Genomic DNA, 19,528 nt, shown 5'->3' on the forward strand with positions numbered 1-19,528 from the left:
ACAATCTCATAATCCTGCTAATCTAAACCGATAAAAATGAGATTTGCTGCATCCAATAATGTACATAGTACCTTAGATGAAAAATAAATATGATCCGTTTAAGACTGACTGTTATCCATCCGTGTGTCTAAGATTTCCCTCCGTGTAAATACGTTTATATTAGGTAGATATAATATCGCTTTGAATCTGGCAACCAACCGGAACTATTAGCACAGCGGTGTGCGTGTTTACAGCGGAGTGAATGTCAGATTGCACCGTTTGGGGACCGTGACGTGGTGATTGGTCACTTTAAGTTCATGTTAAAAACTGTTAAGTTAGCGCTAACTATACTGTGACTAGTTTGGTGGACGTGTTTCGTGCATACCCACGAGTTTTATTTTAATACGGAATTTGACTTTTTCTGTCTGTTTTTACTGGAATCAGACGGTTTGCGATAGTTTTAGCTGGTAAGTTAGCCGAGGCCTGCCTTAGAGTAGATAGCACCTAGAGCTAATCTGATTAAATTTTGTAATTTTCTTGACAAGTTTAAAACTTGAATCAACTTCTTTGCAGTCTTTGCTTTTCGCCGTCAGTCAGCCTGTTAATCCCATCTGTAAGGAGGGAAAATTGTTAATCTAAGATGACTATGGCTGAGAGTAAACAGTTAGCCTACAAGCTTTTATCTAGGCGGCGACTGCTTTTGCTGCGAGCTTCACATCGTTGAAGTTTCCCTTTTTTGTTAGCAGGGAAGCTAGTTAGCTGAGCCGGATAAAGGATAATGCTCTCATGTGATTGTTTTTGTGTTATCAGGACTGTGTAACTGACACACGAACCGGTGGCAATATGAAGCTCTACAGTCTCAGCATCCTCTACAAAGGAGCGACCAAATCCAATCTTCTCAAAGCGGCCTACGACCTGTCCTCCTTCAGTTTCTTTCAGCGCTCCAGGTGCGTCTCACTAACGAAACGAAACAGTTTTTACTGTAGTTTACTGACCCGTGCCTCACACATCACGGGTAGTATTTATTTCACTATTTTTAAGTGTTTCCTTCTCTACACTAAGTATTGCTTTGGTTTGTTTAGCATTCAGGAGTTCATGACCTTCACCAGTGCCTTGATTGTTGAACGAACATCTCAAGGAACCCGTGCCTCTGTCAAAGAACAAGGTAAACAGATTTAGTGTTTTAGGTGTGGCCCTGTGATGCAGTGATTAGTGCTGTTGCATCAGAGAGGACCCTACAGATTCAGGGTAACCTTTTGCCAAGTATCCTCTTACAGTGGTATTGGTATAAAAGGTTGCACATTAGCCGCTTACATGGAAAACTAAAGACTATCACAGATCTCAAAGGACGAGAAAAATAATTTGATATATAACAGTTGTGATTTGTAATATCATAAAGAAATGACTTCCTGCAGTGTCCTGTGTCACAGCAGGGCAGAAGGAGATTTCTGCTTAAAAGTGATTTGATGTTTGACTGGGAAATTGTGATGGGGCTGTAACATGTTCTCTGGCCTGAAAATGGACATTTTAAGTCAAGTTTAAACAGTATAATAAAGTAAAATGTAAGCTGTCTCAAAACAATGATGCTAAACATTTCCTTGTTCCTGGAGTACACAGACTGCCTTTCCTCTCTTCAATTTCATGCAGGCTGAATCATCATATCATGTGACATGGACCTTAGCAAATGTCATTACAGAATTATGCTTCATAATCAGTGTGTGTTGTTTGTTTTTATTTTGGGAGTCTTATGGAGAACATTTTGCTAAGTTGTATTTTAATAAGGTTTTTTATTCTTTGGCCCTTCTTCAATGCACCAGTAGACACTGTAGTTTTCCTGTACAATAAGATCGGGTGAAAATTGTTCTGATAACAACACACCTTGCTCTTTGTTTTTGTTTTTCTTTTCAGAGTACCTGTGCCATGTGTATGTGAGAAATGACAATTTGGGTGCTGTAGTCATCGCAGATACTGAATATCCACAGAGAGTCTGTTTCACATTGCTTGACAAGGTGGTTTATATATATTTTATAAAATATATATATTATGAGACTTGTTGTTGTGATTTCAATATTGACATTGTTTTGTTTTGTTTTTTAGGTATTAGAGGAGTTCTCTAGGCAAGTGGACAGTATAGACTGGCCTTCTGGTAATCCTGACACCATTAACTACAAAGCCCTTGACATTCACCTCTCTAAATACCAGGTCAGTTTGGTTTACTTCTCAGAATTTATTTTAACGAAAGATCTGATAGTGTATGACTGCAACTAGACTGTTTGTGTGATTTTAAAACAATATCAGAAGGACTCCATAATCACCAGATTCTCACATCATTTGGCAGAATTTACTTGTATAGTGCGAAATGCATCTACTTGATAGCTGGTTGTATTTTTGTATTTATCCACAGAACCCCAGGGAAGCTGATGCAATGACCAAAGTGCAGGCGGAGCTGGATGAGACAAAGATCATTTTGGTAAACCACCGTTCATACATAAATCAAAGTAGAGAAGTGTCCACATTAATTTATACTCAAATTTTGCATTGCATGAGAACACAGAAAGAGATGATGGACTCTTAAAAAAACTTTTTAATACATGCTTTCAATTACTTCAGAAATCAGATGTGTTCATAGTTATTCCTTATCCCTCTGGAATGCAGATGGAAAAGCCATCACAACTTATACCTTACTAAAACTTAGGAATGAAGCACAAAAACGCATTTTTTTTGTTCCTTTTACATTCACATTTTTATGTTCTTTAGACATTTATTAACTTCTCTGGAGTTAGACATACCCTGGGTATGTTGAACTCGCTTCATAGCATAGGGTCCAGATTGGCAAGGATTGGAAAGGTTTGCATTTGGACTTTATGTTATCCTGTCATCTGACAAAATGTAATGGATTGAAAGGCAACTTTCTCTTATTAACTGCAATTTTTTTAACCATATTGGGCAATCTATTTAACTAAAGCCAAGTTGTAGTGTTTCTGTTGTTTCATAAATAAATATTTTGTTGTCTGCAGCACAACACCATGGAAAGTCTGCTGGAAAGAGGAGAGAAACTGGATGATCTTGTGGCAAAGTCGGAGCATCTGGGAAACCAGTCTAAAGCCTTCTACAAGACTGTAAGTTTGAATGACTGACCTTATTGACATTATGCTAAATTTCAAGACTGTGCGCTGAATTTACTAAGCAGGGCAAATTATTTGCATATTTGTTTGTGTTTAACCTTCAGGCACGGAAACAGAACTCTTGCTGTGAAATCATGTGATGTCGCTGCCTCGTCCTTCTTGGACATGCCTCTCTATCTCTGCCTTTCTGCTTTTCCTACAACTCCCATCATCCACCTGCCACCAGCTCTCAACCAAGACAGTTCAGGGGCCGTCAAATCCAAGATGGGACACCGAGAAGAGAGCAAGAAAGGATGGCCAGTCTGAAATGCGACCTCTGTGGATTGTGACTGATGGGGGCTGAAGGAGTGATGGGGTTTGGTCAGGGGGGAAAAGTAACATGAATTATTTTTAACCATTGAAAAGGTAAACATCTGTGCAGTTTTTCAGTACCAGCCGGAGACATAAGTGTGACGTCGTGTATTGGTGATGTGTCGTTAAAATGTCTTCAAACCATTTAATGTTATCTTGATTGAATCAGATCTTGACTGTCTGGTCTCCACTCTTAAAATTCGAAGTAGTATTAACCATGGTTGTGCTACTGCTTCATGGCAACTCTGACAATCCCACAGTCTTATCTCTGTTCATTCGGCGTGTCAGCATTGCAGTTCAGTCCTTCTGTGCCCACAAGGTGGCCCTGCTCATTCACTTTATGGTTTCATGAACCTCAGTGCTGAGGTCAGCAGAAAAACTCTAAAATGAGCCAAGACAGCAGATTGCTGTTTTGACATGTGATAGCTGCTTAGACAGAGATTTTTAAACTTCTCTTCTGTACAGGGTTCGGTTACATAATTTCTTTCTTGTTGAAATCGTTAACATTCCCACTTTGGATAACTGCTTTGTTAAGTGATGATGAAAATGCTTGAAGCTAATGAGAAGTCGGAGATTAGATATAAAATGTATAACGATGTTTGCCATAGATGCAGCCTTATTACAGTGTGACTAACATGAAACCCGCTGCCGTGTTTGCACTCATTTACGATGTGTACCGTAGCCATGCTTCCATACTGATATCCCACACACAACACTTAATCAGGTTTTTGTGTTTGGACGACTTGTACATCTGTCTGTAATCCCTCTGGGATCACTGGCATTTTACCACCCTTTTTTTTTTTTTTTGACAATGGTGATTCTGGGTAACCTCAGGTGCTCATGCACTCTCTGCCCTGTTTTTGTGTGCTGGTCAAGTTTTGATTAAATTAAGTTTAAAGTGAGAACAAACAATTGTTGACTAATATTTTAGACCCCACTTACTTTAAGACACTCCATGACCGACGCGGTTTGACTAGAGGAGCTTTGTTTTTTCCTTTGGTGGTAGGGGTAGAAAGTTCATTCTTCAGGAAGATATGCCTTTGGTTGTGCATTTTAGATGTTTCTCCATGCTCTTGTCTGTTGTATGTGTATGTCTGTGAGTGTGAGTGATTTTTGTGAAATATACCATCCGGCTTCAGGCTCTATTAATGCTGAGTGCCTGCGTGTGAGTGTGTGTGAGAGAGAGAGAGAGTGAGTGATCTGGAGTTGCTCTTTCTGCTTTTACAGTGTAAACCTTTGTGCAATATCTGCAGACTGTTTGTGTGATTCTCTTTAATGGAGAGAAAAACAAATATTTCTCATAAATTAACTTTTGTGTATATTCTATTCGTATGACTCTGGCAAATTTGTTTAATTTCTTTCTTCTTCTTCTTTTTTTTTTCTTTTTTTTTCCCCCCTGCAATTTTCCAATTAACAAGTTGAATTTGATTGTCTGTCTGATCTGTGGAGTTATGCTGTGGCTATTTGCAGGTCAGGTCTTACTCTGACCAGTGTATTAAACGGTCTGCATTAAACATATTTTGGTCAAGATGTGGTCTTCAAATTCAAAACGGAGACTTCTGATAATAAATGAATTTTCTGTCTGTGTTAACGTTTTGTTTTTGGAACACTGACTTGTTCAAACACTGTTTGCAGAACATGTAATCTTGCTTAGACAAAAAGCAGAGTGTTTTGCTGTGTCCCATGTCCTTATTGTTTTATCTATCCGAGTGGAAGTGCGTTTATCAGGGTAAATGTGGTGGCAGGAAAACATTGTATACACTCACTCAAAATCAGTAGTCCTGCTGTAAATATAATTATCTTGGATCAGCATACTTTTGCGATATGTGACTGCTTTCTTCCTGCAGGAAGTTGAGCCGATCTGGCGCCTCCTTCACTTGCTGTAGGAAATGTAACTTTAAAGAAATGTTAAAATGGTGTAGCCATGCAGCGTGGCTTAAAGTGGAGTTGTTATGCTCAGTTTCATTTTCATATTTCGTTCTTGGACTCCTACTTGAGCAGCTTTGTATGATTTACATTTTAAAATAATCCTCATATCTTTTAGGACGCATTGGCGTAGGCCCCAAAAAATAAAGCAATCAGTTTTAACTCCTTCATTTTAATTTCTATATTTATTTTAATTGGCTACCTCTTTGTGTGTCACCAGCGTCACACAGAGCCAAGACCAGTGAAGCAACTTTTTGAAACAGTCTTTGGAGCAATTTAAAAGCCTGACACTTATTCACACTCAGTGTATTATCTTAAGTTTAATATGAAGAGCAACCATTGTAGCGGTATACATGACAGAAAATAATGAGGGGGGCATTAGTTCCACTTCATTGTAAATTAAGCATCAAGGAGCCCTTTTAATCAAAGGTTAGTCCAAGTGATAAACAAACAAGCAAGTATATGTTGCATTTCCTTAATTTAATATTACAGCAGTATAGAGCACATAAGAATCAATTTACTTATGTAGCCTAATCGTTTCTACACCGTCGAAAATTAGCAGCAAGCTTGTGTGCGCTGTTGTACGAGTTCAAAAAGAAGCACATGAACGCACCACGAGAGGTGCGTCTCAGGGCGCCGCTGAGGTGAGAAAAACAGCATGAGTTGATGAAGTCTGGCCGCACAGCCCTGAAAATGTGGACGGAGATGAAAAACAAAAGCAGCGCTCTAATCAATAACGGAAATAGTTCAAAGGTGAGAAGGAAGCGCTTTTTGTGTGTTTTGTGAGCGACAATGTACCAAAAACAAGTCTGTCGGGATCTGTCTGACGACGGTGACACGGTACTGATTTAGGTGTTTATAAGCGGGCTTGTTTGATTGTTTTTACTGGGAGCGTAACCTGTTCCTGTTCTGTTTGGCTGTAAGTAGATTCACACGCTCAAGCGTTGCTCTGGCGCACACGTTTTACATTTTCTTGGACATTCTCTTACCTTTGTGCCTGTCGATGCCCCCCAAACGCTCCGATTTTTCACCTTAACTTCCTGCAGCAAGTTCCTACATCTGCTGTAACACACGTTAGATGTACACGTTTTTAACAAAGAAGGCGAGTTAAAAGACCCGCTCCGTGTGTGTGTGTGTGTGTAGGCAGCACTCTTGTGTTCAAACCCGAATGTTTTGCTTGCACTTTCAGATGGTCGACCGAGATCTCGGGGAGCAGTTGTCACATGCGGTGCAGCAGAGCAATGGTAGGTCTTATCTCTTCCTTGAGGTTTTCTCATACCTGTCTTCTTCCTCTTGGGTTGCAATCGTAAGTTCACCAGAAGAGTCCCAAGATAACAGAATGAAAGAGATGCTGCAATATTTTGTAGTGTTTTCATTTTAGGCACGGTATTATGCGTGGATAGTAACTCCACCAAAAAGTGCCTTAACTACCTGAAACTCGATGAAAGAATCCAATAAATTCACTTCAGGTGAATTCCATTCAGTCCATTCTATTTATAGGGAGCAAAAAAACAACATGGCACAGTTTCAGTGACGCCCAATAGTCTCTGCTCAACACGAACGCATAGCAATAACTTGCACAAAAATGCAAATTATTTACTGTGTTATGCAACAACTGTGGGTATGGATTACACGAAAGGGGTGTTTCTGATTTTAATGGAGACAGTGAGGATCAACCAACTGCTTCTGGAACTGTTCATGTAGTAAAAAAGTGTGCTCACTGAGAAGGAAGCATGTGTATTGCAGCAGTGTGAGCACTGTGTAGATTTGAATCTTTAACTGACACAGTTTCACCAGCATCACAGCAAAAGCTGCTTGGGAATAAAATTGTTGAATCCCGATCAGAGTATTTCACAATTATGTTATTTATTCAGTGTTAATTCAATGTTGTTTATGTCCTTTACACTCACATGGAACTTTTAAGTAAAAATTTAAAATACTGTGTCATATTTTTACATTTGTTATGCAGGCAAGTATATATCTTAAATAGACTTTTTTTTAGCTGTGGATTCATGTATTTCTGTTTTCTTCCTTGTAAAGTTTCTACTGCAGCTGCCACTCATCCCAACTCAAAGGACTCTCCTACTTTTACTAATGGAATGATCCCAGGTGAGCATAATTTTTGTCTAAAATTAAGTTTTTCTACACCATGTAGGGCCTGTTGCAAAGAGAGAGAGAAAACGTGAAATGGACCACCTTCAGTCAACAACTAACAAAAATGCCTGTTTCTCCCAGAGAGTCGAGACTGAAAATAAACCGAATCAAGTTACACAACCAACAGTCAGCCAAGCTTGAAAACACCTTAGAAACACTTTACAGTTATTTTAGGAGTGTGACTGCAAAATACTGTCTGACTTTGGTCAAATTGTTTAGGGCTATATTTATTGAATGAGCCATAAACACAAATATGATGCTTTGCTGTTGTGCTGTGTGTGAGTTTGTGTTTGTATATGACCTTTTTGATATCCTGCATGGTTTTGTTGAGACACGGAGGCAGATTTTTCTCTTATCTTCGGACCCTTGTGTTAAATAAGCTTTGCACCCCTGTGACTTTAGATTGCTCTTGTTGTCATGTTGCTGTTTGCTCATGGAGCTCCTGTCGGTGTGACCGGACGTGTTTCGCTGTTGAAGTATGCGTATGCTTGACCAGAGAACTCAAACTTAAAAGTTGTTTTAAAGTTCAAAACTTTAGAGGGCTAAAAAAAAAGAGCATATAGCACATCTTATTAAGTAAACTGCGCTTCTGTAAGCAAAGTTTGTGGTACACTTTTTATCTGATGTTTGAAATAAGTGTAAGTGTAAGTGAAGAGGATCAAACACCCAGAACTTGAAAGTCGAATGAAATCCCATCATTATTATTATTAGGTGCAGTCATACATTTTAGGGACAGTGGTCATAAAAATAAAAAACCTACCTGATGTAAATTTGATGTCTCTCTCCTTCAGTCATTTCCTTGTGTATCTGGAGGGTTTTTTTTGTTTGTTTGTTTGTTTGTTTTTTAAACATCGCTGCCTGGAAGGCCCATTGTGCACAGAGCAAACATCAACTTATGTGGCAAAGGATCAACCCTGGTAATGAGAGCTGATTCTGTAGCTACAGCCCGGAGGCAAATAGCAGTTTTAAGATGATGACTTCAGGTTTCTTAGCGTATCAGGATAAATGCATGACCTGAAGCATCCTCTTGTTGTGTTATCCATTAACACAACAACTCCAAATCCAAAAAGTTGAGATGCGATGTAAAAACAAAATGGAATTTTGACTTTGGTGGTAGCAACACATCTCAAAAAAGTTGAGATGTGGTTTCTTTGGGTTTTTTTTTTTTTTTTAACAGCGCTTTGTAAACATCTGGGAACAGAGGAGACCAGCTGCTGGACTTTTGTGAGAGGACTTTCCTTCTGTTGTCTGATGTAGGATTCTAGCTGCTCAGCAGTTCTGGTTCTTCTTTTCAAACTGTTTGTTTCATGATGCACTAAATATTTTAAAGTGATAAAAGGTCTGGTCTGCAGGCAGGCCGCTTCCCTGAAACAAAAATGCAAGTCAACACGCTACCAATTTGACACACTGGAGGAAAAGCTGTGCACTGAGATGCAGAAAAGAAAGATGCTCATGAAGGGGAGGGGGCAAATTTAACTAAAGGATTTTTATATTATTTTTTAACACCATGCTATGGTAAGGTATTTTCACCCATCTGTTTACAGTTTACAAGAATCGGCACTTCTAGAGTATTTTTAAGATTTTTGTAAAACCTACACACACCGACCAGCTAAAGGGTTTTCACCCAAACTGTCCTCAAGGTCAAGTTTATATTTGTCATTTCACAGCTTCTTTTTTTTTTTTGCTTTTTTTTTTGGTGACTTTCCTGTCACCATTCTATTAGGATCTGGTCATATGGTCAATGCTGCGACATGTTGATGTGTTAAGTGCGTCTCTGTAATCATAATATTCCTAAACTCAACCACTTTTATTTGGTGATATATTTAATTGATATGATTGTTTGCGAGGGCCCTTCTCTTATTCACACTCATTGTGAAGTAGAGCCAACCAATGACAAGAAAACTCATCAAGTTCTCTGTGTACTTTACACACTGCAGTAACCTGTGAATTGTGATGGATCGTGAGTCAGATAAGGAATTACAGCAACGATGCTCAGGTTTTGTGGGTGGAGTCCCAGAATTTATAACTGCACTTTATATTGTCTTTGTATCATAAGAGATTAGAGGTCTAAGAAGTGGCAAAAGAAATGCACGAAGTGCTAAACAGGATTTGTCTTGTTTTTGCTTGCAGAGTGAATCTTTCTTTTAATACTATTAAGCAAATAGATAGGGAAATGAGGAGCGTGTATATGAGCATATAGAGCCATATAACAGTTTTTATTATCTGTTTAAGAACAGATGAATTCAGTAATAAAAGCATGTAAACAAATTATGCATGCTTGTCAGATATTACAGAAGCAGCATATCGTACGACGCTTCCCTTAGTTTATGTTGAGATTTAAGTGCTAATGCATGATATGAATGAATTTGTAAAACATGAATGTTTTTGTGCTTTTTAGGTTCCATTGCAGCCGCATTGTTCATCGCCTTTTTGCTTGGACTGTATGCTATTCTGTGGAAGTGTATGGTGTCACCGCCACAACGGTAAGGAACGGGTGCAAGTTGAAACTTGATTTTGCCGAAGCTTCTGTTGGATCTTGTTGACACTGTAGTCGAGCAAACAGCAGTTTGTTCACCTGCTTTTAGGGGTCACACGTCTGAACTTTGTATCTGAGCTCGTCACAAAAACACAAATTGTTCCCCATTTCTTGATAAGCACCTATTCCATTTCACTGCTTTATTGCATGCAAATACACTCATTTGTGTTGGTTGTCTCTTTTTTTTTTTCTCTCCAGAAAACACAACAAGTTGAGGGTAAGAGTACATCAGAGAACTTCTATGTGAAGACATGGACGATATCTGGCAGCGGTTCTGTTATCTTGGATTTTAAATTTCATGGACATTGGCTAAACTAAATGGATGAGCCACATGTGCCTCCTCAGCTTTACGGTCTGCTGGTGGCTTCTGTTTACTTAAAGAGTCATGGTGACGTTAAACACTGTTTTGGCAGGTCTGTCTGTTTTCTGTGAATTATGCACTACTGAGGGAGGCTACAACTCGCTCCAGTGACTATTGAGCTGCATGTAAATGACTCTAAGACAGAGAGAATATAGTATTTTTTTTTTTAGTATATGTAGCTATTTAAGCTTTTTATTTCTCAACTGTACCAAATGGATCTTTATATTTTAAGCATGTGTCCTTATTTCGTATTAGCATTTCTTTATAATATTTTGGATTGGATTATCAGATCAGAGTAGCATTCACCATTTTATCCTGTTCTGTCACCTAGTGGTGCCTCAGACAAGCTTATGTGCACAATTGCTCCTCAGGATTTTGTAACTACTGTATGAGTCTATAATAAAAGTATTTTTTACATTTAGTGGATGCGACTGTTTGGTGAATCTAATCAACTACTTTCTTTGTTTATTTTAGGTGTTTATAATATGGGCTGAGTAAAGTTCTGAGTCAATAGTTTCAATATCTCTCAGGCTGTACAGCACCTGTTTTTGTTTCTTTTGGTCTTTTTTTTCTCCAGAATTCATGCAGAAATGTTAATGAAAAAAAGTAATCGACAGCTTAAGTGCTCATGTGACTGTAATGAGGAATCTATTCTGATTTACCAGTCATGTAGTCCTGTGTGACTCAATTTAAATCTATGTGAAAGAAGCAAAGGAGGAGAAAAAGTATTTCTGGTCTTTTCTATGCTATACACACACATATACATATGCTATACTGCATGTCTCTGATGAACCACATTTTCTTAAGTCTGAGCAGTTATTTCTGTCATATCAACTCAGGTGTGTCTCATTTTAACCATTTTTGACGCTTGGCTCTTCATAACGAGCGAATGTGGGGGAGAAGTGTCAGGTGGAGGAAGCTTGAATAGATTTCAGTAGAGATACTGAAACTTTTGATTTTAAATATGAATATATATGATACTCCACATTTGAATTATCCAAACCAGTCATGGCTTGATTGCATTTGATTTAAAGGCATGGAAAAAAGGCAGATGTGTGGTTTGATTAACAGCAGAAACAGTGAATATACAAGGATAGGACTTGATTTAATTAAGATGTCCTAATTGTCATGTTTTACTTTTTATGAAAAGTATTTGGTGAATGTGTGAGTTCTGCCTTATACAAGGTATTATTTGAACAACCTGTCAGAAGGGCATTTTTGCAACTTTGTGTTAGTTACTAAAACTAATATGAGTACAAATACTTAGTACTTTCAACTATTGGTCAAAAACAAATTGTAACAGTTTATAAATCATGTTATCAAAAGGTGTGATCTTAAAATAGAATCATAACTGGAGTCTGAAATGCTATAGACTTCACTCAGTTTCCTAGAAGGCTTAGAAATAACTGAGCTAAAAAAAACCCCACTAATTTCAACTGTAAAATGTAAATGTGAAAGACGATAGAACACAACCTGAATCTACTTTGTATTAAATTAGATTATGAGCTGTACCCGGTGTGCTAACTGCATAATAACTGTATAGAACACAATGCATGTAAACTTAGGTGAGAATTTGCTGAACAACCTGTTACAACAAGTAGACCTGAGCTGAAGTGTAAAATTCCAATTATGAGTCACTGATCGAGAAATTCCAGAGAAATGATGACTAAACATTTCCTCGAATTTTCCTTTTTTTTTTTTAATTCAACCTTCATGACAAAAGAAAGAAAACGGATATTTTAATAATGCTTGAAAATAAAAAGAAAGCCATTTAATAGGATTCTGAAAAGAAAACAAGTTGAGCCAAGTTAATCTAGTGTGAATGTGAGCATGCATGCCAGAGAATCAGACAGGGCTGGGATGTCTAAAAGGATATGGAGAAAAGGCGAAAAGATGGCAGTGTTAAAAATTCCTAAACTAATACCTCTAATAATGTTCTTACATTTATATAGAAAAGCACTTTATTCATGTTTTCATTTCAAAGGACACATGAGTCACCTGCTGAACCAAATGAGCTAATAGCAATGCTACACGAGTCGCGTTTTTAACTATGGATTCATATAGCACGGCACTTCAAGCATTATACCTACATCCCATTAACAACTACACAACTATCAGCACCTTCTGCATCACAAGCTATGTTACAAAGTCATGCTCAGAAAATATGCAAACATCTAAGCCTGCTCATCTACCTTATCTGTTGCAGCACTTACATCCTGTAGATAACATCTCCAGTTCCTTCACAGTTGAGCAAAATCCAGAGTTTTTGTTTCTCTTCTCACATCAAACTTTAGACAATCTGATTTGAGTTTTGTGCACTACTAATTCTTTGTTATAACACCCATATAATATCATTTTTAAACAAAACCACTTCTGCAATTTACAGTTTAGCATGAATACAGGATAGCTGATTCACAATATGTCTAATAAACAAATTCTGTATTTACGGTATGGGACAGGAAGAAATACTGAGTCAGACTTGACTCAGTATTTATAAAGAATCATTGGCGATATAACCATATATGACACCGCATGATTCAAGGGGGCAGTCAGAAGCTTCAAAGCTTGATTTGGTTTCACTGAATACAACGTTAGGTGGTTCAGAGTAACCCTCCTTCAAAGTGTATAAGTAACTCCTGTTCATCAGGCTTGTGACTTGCTGAGAGGCTGGTCTGTCCCAGGGCAGAGTAGCTAACTGTGGACAGTAATTTGCTTCGAGCAGCATGCAAGAAGGTGATGAAGATGAAAGCAAGGACTGCAAACTAGGAGAGCATGGTTCATTCATAAGCTCAGAATCTCTCAGTGCAGTTATTTCATTTAGAGAGGGTCTGCCATTCAAAATCTGGATGTCACAGCTGATGCACTCCTCTGGCTTCTGAGACTGCAGCCACTGATCAGTCTGTGCAAAGAAGATATGATAACTTAAGTGACAGGCACAAATCCAAATATAAACACAAACCTAGTTAGGCGGGGGCGGGGGAATCAAAGGTTTAGACTGATGGTAGCAGCATGTCTCAAAGCATCTGAGAGAGGCAGTGTTTCTCAGAAGTAAAGATAGGCAGAGATTCACCAATCTGTTTATAATGTTTGGACAACTAATGAAAACTTTGATTATTATCTTATTGGATGGCTTTAAATTTTGGGCCCTCAGGTGAAATTGACTTAAAACAGGCATGATTCATTCCTGCAAATCACTGCAAGGGCACTGGAAGACTTCCAGAAATCTTTGACAGGTTACAGTTCTACCGTGCAAAGAACAAGCCAAACGTGAAGACAACACAGAAATGCTGTTGTCTTCTGTGGACCTAAAGAGGAGAAGGACCGTTCGGTTTGTTATCTGCACTCAGTTCGTAACCCTGCATCTCTGATGGTATTAGGGGGGAATAGGTGTCTATGCAATTGATCTACACGTTTTGGTGCAACACTGTCACCCATTCAGACATCTTTCTCAGAGGAGGCCTTACATATTTCAGCAAGACAATGCTAAACTGCATACTGCAGTCATTATAACAACATGGCTTTGTAGTGGGAGAATCAGCTGGCTGAACTGGCTTGCCTGCAGTCCATCAGTGGAAAAACATTTGGTTTATGATGAAACAAAAATATGACAAAGACCTAGGACTGCTGAGCAGCTAGAATCTTGTGTCAGAAATAGATATCATTCCTTCCTAGGCTGGATATTTCCTCTTTGTGCATTTTTTTTTTTTTTGCTCTCTCAGTGATTAGCTCATACCTCTTGCAGGAAGCTTTCGAACTCTGGAGTTTTAATGTTCATATCCACAGGGTAAATAAATATCTCCTTCAGCCTGCTCCTCACACTGAAACAGATAGTTTCTTTTTTTTAAAGAGTTCAAAATGGTTTATATCATCATCTTCAAGATTCTATCTTTAGGTCTCTATTGAAAGATGACCTTACTCACATTTTCACTTGGGACCACAGGAGAACAGTGAAGCCCATGAGTAAAAAGATGGGAGTCAGTACCTTGATTATGAGAGAAGAGTCTACAGGAGGAAAAAGAAGTTGAAATTAATTACTTCATGCACTGGAAGTTGACATCTTCTATCAAAGGTTCTCCCAGGAAAGAATACAGTTCAGTAGCGGTATCTCTGGGATCCCCCTGCGTGTTTTAAAACTCACAGTTGCTTTTGGTTCTGAAGGTAATGCTGGCTGGTAGCCCAGGCCCCTCTTTAGTGAGAGCACTCACAGAGCAAGTATACTCTGTGTTCTCCTTCAGACTCTCTATGGTCACAAACTTCACGTGGGGCTCTGCAACTGAGACATTGGACCCATCTAGATGTACGCAGGATGATACACAGATTAAATAATTGTGCTGGGCACCATCCTGACTAAGTTTAACTCAAATCAGGTTTATCTGACACTGCCCAGAAATACGAAATAAATTCAATCATGTAAATAATTAGAACACGTCCACAGACTGAGATTAAGATGAAGAAGATCAACATTGCTGGTTTATTCCTCCACACTCTCTCGCAACCTGACCTGGCAGCAAAACAGATCCTACTTCCTGCACTGTAACCAGGTACCCCATGATGAATGCTGGCTGAGCTGGATCATCTTCATTGTAATGCCACTCCAGTGTCACAGAAGAGGAAGTACTCTGAACAGGTTCAACCAGACTTGGGCGCTGAACAGAATCTGAGAAACAGGAGATAGTAATGAGGAAGGAAGGCCGAACTAATTAAAACATTTGCAGCTTAGCTGGTGTCAAAGCAACAATGCAGTTTCTCAAAACAAAGTTTCCCCGGAGTTCAAAACCTCAACTTCTATAAAATACCTATACTAATGTGGTATTTTGTTATTTAAACATGTAGCTCTTCAGATGATTGCATCACAGTAATTACTCCACTCTGCATATCAGAACTGCAAAACAGGAAAGACTATCTTGTTTACAGGGTGCCCCTATTAGTCAAAGATAGGATATCCTGTGTCAAAATTTTAACTACTACTCTGTAAAAATGGTAAACGTACAGTACAATGTACCATTTTAAAATAAAGGACTACTCTGTATTAATTTTTTAAGGATTATTGCTTTTTTCTGTGTTTTGTAAACACATTGAATTTTACCATTAAAAGCAACCTCTGTTAAAAAATAAGTTTCATGTTTTGTTTTTTTACAGTTTAAAAAAAATATTTTTTTTACAGTGTATAAAACGTTTACTTTCAACTGCACACTCCAGATCCAAACTATGATAGAAGTTTTCTCACCATCCTATTCTGTGCTAGAGACCAGAGACTTAAAAGAAGAACAAGGTAAAAAGCTAAAGATGAAATGATGCTTACAGAGTCCCAGTCTCAATATCATGGTATCATTCTTGGATCACAATAAGCAATTGAAGCAGCCGAGATTGTCAGAAAACCTACAAGTCAAGAAAAACTGGTTCTGTTTAAACTCCACATCTTTTATCTACTTAATTTGTCGTGGAATAATGAGGAAACAGGCCTCATGGCCCTGGAACTGTTTGTTTTTCAGTTTCAGAAAACAGGGAACATTGTATAATTCAGGTTGAATACTTGAGGTATATACTAAATACTTTTGTTAAACCCCTTTAATTAAAGCTGAAGGTCTGCACTTCAATCATATATTTAATTTTAAAATCTACTTTGGTGCTATGCAGAGTCAAAAATTAATTTAAAAAAAAATTATGGTATTTCTGACAAACTTGGGAACCTACCAGAACAGACAAAGAGTATAATCACATGAGAGTCAATCTTAACTGCACTTTGTAAGAAGAATTATGACATTAGAATACGCTCAGCCTCAAATGTCTCTTCTATACATAATAAATGAATACAACACACACACACACACACACACACACACACGCAATAACAAAACTCACTGAATTCCTGTGAGTAACCAGTCTGTATCTCCAGTAGTCCATATCCATTGTCCGTGCATCCATAAATATAAAATGTATACCTGTAACCTGCTTGGAATTCACCTAAAAATAAAAATATGACAGTGAATGCTAAACAAGAGTAAATGTATTTACAATAATTGCTGAATGAAAACAACAATAAAACTTACTAGCATGTAATAACAATGCATTATTTCCCTCTGGCACTTTCCACTGCAGAGTGCAAGGCACTGCATTTCCCACCACGCACCACTCCACAACATAGCCACAGGTAGCAGTGCTCTGATCTTCCCATGTCAGATTGAAACCACCCTCGCTGGTGCTGTCTAAACGCTTCTGTACTGGGAGATTTTCTGGGGAAAAAAGTCCAAAACAAAGCAAAATAACTCAGGACTTTAGACCCTGGCTGAGTAGATTTGAAGATGCAAAGTGTTTTTCTGCTTCTAAATTCTAATAAAACTTGAGTTATTGTACTCTGCCATAAAAATCTTAGAAATGCAGTATCTAACCAGATGCTTACTCTTGATGGCAGTAACACTGTGAGGAATTTTGGAGTTGTCTTTGACCAGGATATGTTCTTCAATGTGCACATTAAACAACTGTATGACTGCTTTCTTCCATTTGTGCAATAGCGCCAAAATTAGAGCATCCTGTCTCAGAGTGATGCTGAAAAACTAGTTCATGCACTTATTATTTCTAGGCTGGACTACAGTAATTCATTATTATCAGGATGTCCTAAAAACTCCCTAAAAAGCCTTAAGTCAATCCAAAATGCTGCAGCAAGAGTACTAACAGGTTACTAGAAAGAGAGAGCATATTTCTCCTGTTTTGGCTTCCCTTCATTGGCTCCCTGTTAAATCCAGAATTGAATTCTTCTGCTCCTCACATACAAGGTCTTAAATAATCAGGCCCCATCTTATCTTAATGACCTTGTAGTACCATTATCACCCTATAAGAGCACTTCGCTCTCGCACTGCAGGCCTACTTGTTGTTCCTAGAGTATTTAAAAGTAGAATGGGAGGCAGAGCCTTCAGTTTTCAGGCCCCTCTTCTGTGGAACCAGCTTCCAGTTTGGATTCAGGAGACAGACACTATCTCTACTTTCAAGATTAGGCTTAAAACTTTCCTTTTTGCTAAAGCATATAGTTAGGGCTGGACCAGGTGACCCTGAATCCTCCCTTAGTTATGCTGCAATAGGCGTACACTGCTGGGGGATTCCCATGATGCACTGGGTGTTTCTTCCTCACTCACTATGTGTTAATAGACCTCTCTGCATTGAATCATACTTGTTATTAATCTCTAGTGACACTCGTTGTTTCACTTTTTTAGTTTTTTAATTCAAGGAAACAAACAACAGAGATATTTGTTGTTAATACATTTACATTTCTAGGCTGGACTACTTGAAATTGTTATAATCAGTCTTAAACGTTTTTTTAAAAGTCCCTTTTAACCCTTTTGTAACTCTTTGTTTTATCAAAGGAAAAAAAAAACAGTTAAATGTCTAAGTAAGCATTTAAATTTAAGAGACTCTGGGTGTAGAGAAGCTGTTCACCTTTGTGCTCTGCTGGTGGGATGGTGATGTTGGCGGGGATGGAGGTGCCAGAGGGGAGGACAGCCTGGACAGTGAAGTCACACTTTCCTGGGCCAATGGACACCACTGCCTGGCCCACGCTGCTGTTCTTCGACTCTGTTTGGCCTTCCTGTGACCACTGAACCGTGTACTCTTGTATGTTTATTGTGGCTGCTGTGCCAGCAATACGCTGAGAATAAATTAGTAATTAAGGGTGAAGGATGTTCAAGGTAACGGTGACATACTGTATATTCTCTAAAACCAGAGTACTATTCCACCAAGTATTTGTGCTTAAAGGGCACAGAAAAATGACTTACTGGCTTCCACATCAGAGTAACTTGACGAGTGCGCGAGTTAGACAGCGGCTGTATTCTTCTCCATAAATCCAAGGACACCAGTGGATCTGAAGAAAATGACTTGTTTAGAGCATAACAGGCAGCAGATCATTGAACTAGAGCACTTTGTTTGTTTGTTGTATGTACCAAAGCAAGCCGAGACCAAGACTTGTTAGGTTAGTTGGTGATTCTAAATTGGCCACAGTAGATAAAGTACTTACAGCATGTAGATTAAAATATATGGTGAAATGTGGCTTTGAGTGGTCAGTAAGAAAAGAAAAGTGTTGTATCAAAGCCTGATAGTACATGGGGAATGAAAGAAAATGAAAGAATGAAAGTTCTTTGGGAGTTTGTTGCTAAGCTCTTGCTTTTTACTTTACTGATATTTTCAAGTATTTGTAATTTTAACAAACAAGAGAATTGGAAGAGACCTCAAACACATCCAGCAAAGTGTCAGCTTGCTCTTTTGTGAAGTAATACTTGTAGTTTGATTACTCTATAACTGGCTTAATAAATCGTTGTGCACTGATGACTTTTCATGTGAAGATCATGTTAAGAAAAACAACTGCAAACACAAATGTTGCATTTAAGTCTCTTTTCAAATGAACAAACCCATCACAAGGATAAGCAACACAGGAGAAAATAAAAATATGTTTGTATGCAATAATTGCTCCTTCATGCAGCATCATTTTGCAGATAAAAGCTAAACACTGAAAATTAATTTTTGCCCTTCAATAATTTTAGTCTTTCTGGACTTGAACACGATATGATATTTGTAAAACAACGTTTTTTCTAATTATATTTATATTTACCTGTTATGAAGGTTTCTTCTGCCCCTTCTCCCCACAGTCGTCCATTGACAGTGCAGCGTACTCTGACATTGTACTTCGTGTTGGGAACCAGGTGCTCCAGTTTTGTGTCGCAGAAACTGCTCATAATGTTGTTGCACCTCAGCTGTTACAGAAGTAAATGGGGAAAAAAACATGCACTAAAATGTCAAATCTACACTCAACAGTTTGATGATTATTATTGTTAACTTAAATGAATTCACCTCCACGGTGCCGAGTGGGACTGTAGCAACCTGACAGATAAGGTTCATACGAGTCAAGCTTTCCTGCATGCTCCAGGACACTGTGGCGTCTGTCACCCCGCGGTTCACTCTCAGCGACTTCACAACAGGAAACACTAATGGCAACACACACACGAACCATGTACAGTGGGGCAAAAAAGTATTTAGTCAGCCACCGATTGTGCAAGTTCCCCCACCTAAAATGATGACAGAGGTCAGTAATTTGCACCAGAGGTACACTTC

The 19,528-nt window shown here is 38.4% G+C and overlaps 2 protein-coding genes across 3 annotated transcripts in view; one reads left to right on the forward strand and one right to left on the reverse strand.

The window, feature by feature from the left end:
- Positions 1–204: 204 nt before the first annotated feature.
- ykt6 (YKT6 v-SNARE homolog (S. cerevisiae)) lies at positions 205–5,128 on the forward strand. 2 transcript variants are annotated; one of them, XM_005738194.1, is made up of 8 exons: positions 205–275; positions 790–926; positions 1,062–1,144; positions 1,888–1,988; positions 2,077–2,181; positions 2,384–2,449; positions 2,997–3,098; positions 3,209–5,128. In XM_005738194.1, exons 2-8 carry the CDS (start codon positions 823–825, stop codon positions 3,242–3,244), a joined length of 597 nt encoding a protein of 198 aa, XP_005738251.1. In that variant the 5' UTR covers positions 205–275; positions 790–822; the 3' UTR covers positions 3,245–5,128. The 2 variants fall into 2 exon arrangements, with proteins under 2 accessions (XP_005738251.1, XP_005738250.1); XM_005738193.2 differs by having other exon boundaries at positions 214–446.
- Positions 5,129–12,375: 7,247 nt separating this feature from the next.
- The window catches only part of osmr (oncostatin M receptor), a 13,700-nt gene continuing 6,547 nt past the window's right edge, over positions 12,376–19,528 (reverse strand). The window contains exons 7-17 of the mRNA XM_005738195.1: positions 19,268–19,401; positions 19,029–19,170; positions 18,199–18,284; positions 17,864–18,071; positions 16,483–16,665; positions 16,295–16,396; positions 14,934–15,089; positions 14,571–14,723; positions 14,353–14,434; positions 14,166–14,250; positions 12,376–13,331 (exon numbers count right to left, since the gene is read on the reverse strand). Coding sequence (XP_005738252.1) covers positions 12,924–13,331; positions 14,166–14,250; positions 14,353–14,434; positions 14,571–14,723; positions 14,934–15,089; positions 16,295–16,396; positions 16,483–16,665; positions 17,864–18,071; positions 18,199–18,284; positions 19,029–19,170; positions 19,268–19,401 — 1,739 coding nt within the window. The 3' untranslated portion in view covers positions 12,376–12,923. The remainder of the gene's footprint in view (positions 13,332–14,165; positions 14,251–14,352; positions 14,435–14,570; positions 14,724–14,933; positions 15,090–16,294; positions 16,397–16,482; positions 16,666–17,863; positions 18,072–18,198; positions 18,285–19,028; positions 19,171–19,267; positions 19,402–19,528) is intronic.

The sequence above is a fragment of the Pundamilia nyererei genome, unplaced genomic scaffold (genome assembly GCF_000239375.1).
Source record: "Pundamilia nyererei isolate P.nyererei 1_Seehausen unplaced genomic scaffold, PunNye1.0 scaffold00082, whole genome shotgun sequence".
Lineage (NCBI taxonomy): Eukaryota > Metazoa > Chordata > Actinopteri > Cichliformes > Cichlidae > Pundamilia > Pundamilia nyererei.